We start from the raw sequence: 8,154 nt of genomic DNA, 5'->3' as shown, positions 1-8,154 counted from the left end.
GAAAAATCGGCTCGGGCCTAAAATGGCCTGGGTGAATAGTGCTAGATCGGCACACGCACGGGCACGGCGGTCGGCCATGGGCAAGGCGCTCGGCACGGCCCTCGGCCTTGGGCGCGGCGCTCAGCCACGGTCAAAGCACTCGGCCAGGCATGGGCAAATGGCCGGGCGAGCGAGCCGGAGAGCGGACGCACGGCTGGGACGCGCGGGCAACGGGCGAGGCGCTCGGCCACAGCCTAGGCAAGCTCGGGCACGGGTGGGTGAGCGGCTCAGGGCTGGCTGTCTTGCTCGGCCACGACTGGGATGGCTGGCCGGCCGGGCCGGCCGGCCGGCCGGCCGGCTGCAGCAGGCGGCCGGCGGCGGCGATGGCGACGGCAACGGCGGTGGCGGCAAGCAATTGCGATGGTTACGCGGCGGCGACGAGCTTAAGTGGAGGGGGAGGTCAGCCGGGGGTGGTGATGGCGAAAGAGAGAGAGGGTTGGGGCTGAGGGGGCGCCAGCCGGCGATGATGGGGCGGCACGACGGCGGCGACGGGCTACTACAGCGAGCTGGCGACGGCGAAGGCTACGAGCTCGAGCAAGGCGTACGAGCAAGCTGGACGGCGGCGAGCTCGGCTGGACGAGCGGCGAGCACACAAGCAAGCGGCAGTCGCGGCGGCGAGCTTGCTACTCGCGCGAATAGAGGCAGGGGAGGAGTGGCCGGGGGGTTCGATGGTGATGGTGGCGGCGACAGGCGACGAGCAGAGCTCGGGCGGCGGCGACGGGCTGCCGCACGCACACGAAGGAGAAGGAGAAAGACAGTTGGCCCAGGGGGCACGGCGGCGGACGGACGAACTGCGCGACAGTGGTCAGGTGACGGCGGCGACGGCGACGGTGCTGGAGGCGAGCTCGGTCGGCGTCAGCTGGGGCGAGCAGAAGCAGGAGAAGAAGCAGAAACAATGGCGCAGCGAACGAGAGAGAAGAAGAAGAAGAGAGAAGGAAGAAGAAGAGAAAAGAGGAGAGAGAGAGAGGGGGAGGGCATGGGTCTACATAGGGGAGGGGGAGTGGACGTGCGTGGAGAGGACAGTAGAAGACGCGGCACAGGGAAGAGAGAGAGAGAGAGAGAAAATTCAACGCAATAATTACGATCCAATGGTCACGGTTTAAACCAAAAAATGATCTAACGGCCCACGAAAATCCTAATTAATAATATAGGAAAAAGGGCCAAAAGAAAATAGCCCAAAACACACTACGAGGGAGGTCTACTAATCCAAATTCGCACCCGGTAAAAAATCTACTTTTCACATATCTCAGGTAATCTCGAGGCTGGCCACAATAATATTAACACCGTCCAATTAAATTTGTCCCGGAATTCCAAGAAATTTGACACCAAATTTTGGGCTCTAAATAACAGCCAAATTCGATCAAGTCCGATTCTAGCGAAATCTCCAATTTAAAAATAATAACCGAGAATGATCAGTTCCCGGGCGAAATTTTACTATAAGCACACTGATGAATTACACGTTTTATAAATCCCAAAAATGGGCTGAAATTCGGAATGTCACAACTCTTCCCCCTTTACAAAAATTTCGTTCTCGAAATTTACAATCCAACAAACCTATTCAAACAAATGGGGGTTTTGGTGTCGCATCAACTCTTCTCTTTCCCACGTTGCGCCATCGATTCCATGGTGCTCCCAAATCACCTTGACCATCGAAATTGTCTTGCTCCGCAACACTCGTTCCATTCTGTCCTCGATCTTTACTGGCTTTTCCACGTACGACACTCTGTCGTCCACGTCTATTTCTTCATAATTTAGCACGCGGGTCGGATCCGGCTTGTACTTCCTTAACATGGACACGTGGAACACATTGTGCACTTGAGACAAATTCGGCGGTAACGCGAGACGATAAGCCAGGGTGCCAATTCTCTCTAAGACCTCAAATAGACCTACGTAGCTCGGGCTTAACTTTCCTTTCTTGCCAAACCGTGACAATCCTCTCATCAGCGACACTTTGAGGAAAACGCGGTCCCCTACTTAAAATTCCAAAGGCCTACGTCTCTGGTCTGCATAATTCTTTTGACGGCTCTGAGCAGCCTTAAGCCTGTCCCGAATCACCTTGATCGCTTCGACTGACTGCTGAACCAACTCGGGGCCCGTGATGCTCCTCTTACCCACTTCATCCCAACAAACCGGTGTTCTGCAAGCTCTGCCATATAGTGCTTCAAATGGTAACATTCTGATACTCTGCTGGTAGCTATTGTTGTAAGCAAATTCAACCAAATGTAACTGTTCCTCCCAACTACCTTTAAAATCCAATATACACGCTCGCAGCATGTGTTCTAAAGTCTAAATCGTCCTTTCAGACTGACCATCGGTTTGGGGATGATAGGCCGTGCTAAACTGTAACTTCGTTCCTAATGCCGTATGAAGACTTTTCCAAAAGCGACAATAAACTTGGGATCACGATCCGAGGTGATCGTCACTGGCACTCCATGTAAACAAACTATCTGTTGTACATACAGGCCTGCGTACCTTTCTAACGCGAAGTCCTTTCGCACTGCCTGAAAATGTGCTGATTTTGCCAATCGGTCGACTACCACCCAAATCGAATCATGACCCCTTTGACTTCTCGGTAATCCCATCACAAAGTCCATCGTGATGTCCTCCCATTTTCACTCGGGAATTTCCAATGGCTGCAACATTCCACCCGGCTTGCAATGTTGCGCCTTCACTTGCTGACATGTTAAACACTTGGCAATGTGCTTGGCTACATCCACTTTCATGCCGTTCCACCAATAATGTTGTCATAAGTTCTAATACATTTTCGTACTACCCGGGTGAATACTGTAATTGCTACGGTGTGCTTCAGACAAAATCTCTTCCATCAGTTCTGCATCACCGGGTATACATAACCAACCACGGAACTTCAGAATCCCATTCTCGAATACCTGAAAATCCAATTTCCTTTTTGTGACCTCCATACCCAAAATCTTCTGAATCTCCGGGTCCGTCGATTGTAAAACCTTAATCTTAGTCTGTATTTCCGGTTCAATCCTCAATGCTGCAAGCTGACTCGAGACATGACTCACTTCAAACTTAAATTCCGAATCCCGAACTCCCTCCAACAGACTCCATTCCTTGATCATCATATGTGCGATGCTCGATTTCCGGCTCAGTGCATTCGCTACTTTATTAGCTTTTCCAGGATGATACATAATCTCGCAGTCGTAGTCCTTAAGGAGTTCCATTTAACGACACTGTCTCATGATCAATTCCTTCTGGGAGAACAAGTACCTTAAACTCTTATGGTTCGTATAATCTAAAATTTCTCCCCACACAGGTAGTGTCTCCAAATCTTAAGAGCGAAATAATCGCGGCCAATTCCAAATCGTGAGTCGGATAATTCAGTTCGTGTGGTCTCAATTGTCGCGATGCGTATGCCACCACTTTTCCATGTTGCATTAGTACGCATTCCAATCCTCTTAGCGACGCGTCACTGTAGATCTCATAACCTCCCGGTCCTGACGGGATTGTTAATACTGGCGCGGTCGTCAACCTCTGCTTTAACTCCTGAAAACTCCTGTCGCACTTAACCGTCCATTCAAACCTCGTTTCCTTCTTTAGTAACCGCGTCAGAGGCATTGCCAATGCCGAAAACCTTTCCACGAAACGTCGGTAATAACCCGCTAAACCCAAGAAACTCCGAACCTCGATTACCGTTGTCGGCCTCGGCCAATTCATGACAGCTTCGATCCTTGTCGGGTCCACTGCAATTCCTTCCCCGGATATCACCTGTCCTAAAAATACCACTCGACAAAACCAAAACTCGCACTTACTGAACTTAGCGTAGAGTGCATGTTCTCTTAAAGTGTGTAGAACCTTTTTCCAAATGTAGCTCATGCTCGGCGGGTCTCTTCGAGTATACCAGGCTATCGTCTATGAATATGATTACAAACTGATCAAGAAATTCCTTAAATACCCGATTCATTAAATCCATAAATGCCGCAGGACCGTTAGTTAATCCAAACGGCATCACCGTAAACTCATAGTGCCCATATCTCGTCCTGAATGTCGTCTTCGGCACATCCTCTTTCTTAATCCTCAATTGGTGATAGCCAGTCCTCAAGTCGATCTTTGAAAATATCGACGCCCTTTGTAACTGGTTAAACAAGTCATCTATCCTTGACAACGGGTACTTATTCGTAGTGGTCACTGGATTCAATTATCTGTAGTCAATACATAACCTTAACGATCTGTCTTTCTTCCTCATGAACAACACTGGCGCTCCCCACGGAGACGCACCCGGACAAATGAAACCTTTATCCAAAAACTCTTATATTTGAACCTTTAATTCCTTCAATTCTGACAACGACATCCTATAGGGCGCTTTCGAGATCGATTCTGCCTCTAGGGCTAACTCAATCACAAACTCCACTTTTCTATCAGGTGGCAATCCCGACAATTTCTGAGGAAAGACATCGGGAAGATTACACACATCGGCTATGTCCTTTAGCTTTGGCTCCTTAACCAACGAGTTAGTCACAAGATAGTTATCTTTCCACACCTCAAAGACAAGGCTCAATCCATCCAATTTCAATCCAACAGTCTCCCAAATTAAATCACCCCGGTTCTTTACAAAATCCGAAATTTCCAAGTGATAACTCATTCATCCAAATCTTGTCAAAAGATATCATCAGTAATTCCAAAATACAAAAAGAAACTGATTGCGTCAATTCACCATGAGCAATTATACGTATTATATGGCCATTCAAATCTAAAATTCCCAAAAACCACTTCTAATACACCAAATATTCTTATACATCGCATTTAGACCCTTAAGACAAGTCATTCGCTTCTTTCCCAGCAACAACTTACACTTTTCCTGACGCCCGTAGTCGATTCTAATTATTCGGTGGAGCAGCTCCCGCTTGATGTCCTACTCACGGTGGCCATGGTTGTATCGGTGGCCTATTTTGATTGGCTAGCTGGATAGCTCCGAGCTGATTTCCATTCCGGGGCGGCGGTGGCAGTAGTACAAGCGACCTAGCCTGCCTATTATTGGGGCATTTCCTGAGCTGATGGCCCATTCCGCCACATATAAAACACGCTCCGCCTCTGTTCGGGCAAGGTCGGCTACTGTGTCTCCCTCCGCATAACCTGCACGGGGCGTTCTGCAAGCAATTCGGCTTCCCTATATTCCTCCGAGCGGGAGGGACGAAGCGACTATTTCCCGCCATGGGCCTTTTTCCAAATTGGCGATTGTCCCTGGCCGGGGCATACCGCGATCCAGAGGCGGTAGCCCGATTCATCAAATCACGCTCAATTGCCTGAGCCCGGTCATAAATCTCATGATAGTCCCTCAAGTTTAGGGAGATCGTCTAACTGCGGAGATCCGGCTTCAGTCCATCTCGGAACCACCGGGCTTTGCCCACTGGGTCCTCTATCATTCTTGGGACAAACTTAGACAGCCTTGCAAACTCGGCCTCATATTGATCTACCCACATCTGACCTTGGCAAAGCCTCATAAATTCAGCCAACTTCTGCTCTCGGGCACTTTTCGAGAAATACTTGCCAATGAAGGTCTCGATAAAAATAGTCCAAGTCGGAACAGTACCAGCGGGGAACACTTGACTTCTGGTGGCTCTCCACCAATCGCTTGCGTTATCCTGAAGCTGGTAGACTGCCAGGGTTACTTTTTCCTCTTCCGTGCATCCCAGCACTTCGAAAGCTTTTTCTAGCTCTTCCACCCATCGAGGTGCAGCCTCAGTATTACCTCTACCATTGAACCTCGGAGGCTTCAACTTCAGAAACTGTTCGACTAGCTTAGACATTGGTGTGTTTGCATTTACTTGGCCCTGAGCTGGATTCCCATCATTCCCGTTGCTCCCATTGTTTCCATTAGCCCCAATAGCGGCGGCAACAGCGGCCTCTGCAGCAGCAGCGACAGTAGCATTCCGCTCTTCAGTCTGTCTACCCATTAAAATCCCGACTTCTTGTAGTGCCCTCAAAATTCCATCCACCCGGGGATCCTCTGCAACTCTAGCTTGCGGGGCCATACGACCTCGACCTCGACCTGACCTCGACCTCTTCCTCGGCTACTCATTCTCACGGGATTCTCACACTCGCCTACTTGCTATAATTCCGCTCAGGAATTAGAGACCTTGGCCAGCTATACCAGTCTAAAGCCCTAGGCAGTGAATCGCAACAACAATTCACTAAGCAGGCAGCCAATCACAAACAACAGCTAATCACAACCAACAAAGTTCATGCACTTACCTCAAGTCCTAACGCACCTACACCTCACACATTAACGCATAAAATCACTCAGCAACCACAATCACACAGTCTGGGATACGCATGGCTCACAAGTCTCCCTAACTAACTACCCCAAAGTCATCGCTCCTTATCACTCCAGGATTCGACCAACTTGGATCGAGCTAACCTTGCTCTGATACCAAATCAACGGGTGTGTCACGCCACGAACCCCAACGGGCTCGCGACATCCCTCCGACGGTCGTATTGAACGCGACGTCCCAGGACGCATCGCCGACCCAAACGAAACACCCAACGATAAAGGCAAGCGGAGGCGAAATTAAATAACCCAGACAATAAATAATGACAAAGGGGTAGCACAAAACAATAACTCCAACTACACAACATCAAAAGGGAAAAGTGGTTGGATATCCTACTTCGCTATACAAAAGAGGGATACACAAAATATGGGGTAACTTGACCCGTCCTCCATCCCTGAGATACCATGGTGGCATCTCCAATCAATTACGGTTGCGGATCTGAAAATGATTATATAATAACCGTGAGAACGAGTCTCAATAAGCAACACCCTAAACCCCACCTAGGCCAATGCGTACCCAGACGAGTCTCAACATGCAATCTAACAATTGACATACTAGAACTCACATAAACATACATACCTCGCCTCCATTCACACGCCAACTCTGCATAATAGTCAAATCATATTAATGCATCCAGTATAACTCATATTCAGAGCACACAAGGAAATTTCCCATGCATCATACAACAACACTCGCGCGTGTCTCGATTATAAGGTAAAACCACTTGGGCACGTCCCATACCATGCCTAGCGGTATTCACTCTACAATCAAACACTATGCAACATGCGTGGTCCAGCCAACTTTCTCACGACCTCCCAGGTCCTTTCACACTGCCCGCGCTACTGCGCCTCAGGCCCATTCTCACAGCCCGTACTACTGCGCCTCAGGCTCATTCTCACAGCCCCCGCTACTGCGCCTCAGGCTCACCCCTCCGATTTGTCCGGGCTTTGTCCAATGACCCGCGTAAACACGCATCGGGTCTATCCTGCCTCATGTTATTTGGACAGGCACACACGTCAGAAACTTCAATCGATTCCATGCCAATCATCCCAATCAATCCATGCAAATATCAAACTCAATTCATAAAGCATCACAAGCTAGCCACATTGCACAATCATCAATCTAACACATTGCACATATTCAATTTCAAGTCATGTGCTTGCCACTATGGCCCACAATTCCAACATTTGACCCAGTCATATTCAACCCCTGATCCATCACAAATCGGCCACCATCAAGCATCAAATTGCACTCGCAAGCACCACGACAAACCAGCCACATACGTGCCCATCAATCAATCATAGACTCCAATTCTAATCACAAACTCATCACACGAACCCGCCAATTCAACACTCAATCGGCCTAATCAAACGTCAATTTCACCCACACCCGCCATGACAATTCGATCATTGTACCCACATAATTTAGCCACTAAACATGCCACATAATCACCACAATTCAATCCACCGATTAACCATATTTTTAATTTGGCCCTAACCCAAGCTTTCCTACTAAACCCGTACTAATTAACCCCTAAACAAGTCTATAAATACCCAAAGTACTAGGTAGGGATTAGGAAGTCACTTACCAGGTTTTGGCCCGGGAAAAACCAACTCGGGCCTAATATGGCCCGGGTGAACAGTGCTGGAACGGCACAGGCACGGGCACGGCGGTCGGCCATGGGCAAGGCGCTCGGCACGGCCCTCGGCCTTGGGCGTGGCGCTCGGCCACGGGCAAGGCACTCGACCAAGCACGGGCAAATGGCCGGGCGAGCCCAGCGGGCGCGCGGGCCGGGACGGGCGGGCAATTGGCGAGATGCTTT

General features: G+C 49.5%; 1 protein-coding gene across 1 annotated transcript; it reads right to left on the bottom strand.

Annotated features, from left to right (window-relative positions):
• Window positions 1-5,357: 5,357 nt before the first annotated feature.
• LOC130139663 (uncharacterized) lies at window positions 5,358-5,957 on the bottom strand. Its single transcript, XM_056317160.1, has one exon. It carries the CDS (start codon window positions 5,955-5,957, stop codon window positions 5,358-5,360), a length of 600 nt encoding a protein of 199 aa, XP_056173135.1.
• Between the last annotated feature and the right edge of the window lie 2,197 nt (window positions 5,958-8,154).

Source organism: Syzygium oleosum, unplaced genomic scaffold (assembly GCF_021117445.2).
Source record: "Syzygium oleosum isolate NSW1041296 unplaced genomic scaffold, Sole_v2.1 Sole_v2.01, whole genome shotgun sequence".
NCBI lineage: Eukaryota > Viridiplantae > Streptophyta > Magnoliopsida > Myrtales > Myrtaceae > Syzygium > Syzygium oleosum.
The sequence above is the reverse complement of the archived record's forward strand: the minus strand, read 5'-3'. Positions and strand labels throughout refer to the sequence as shown.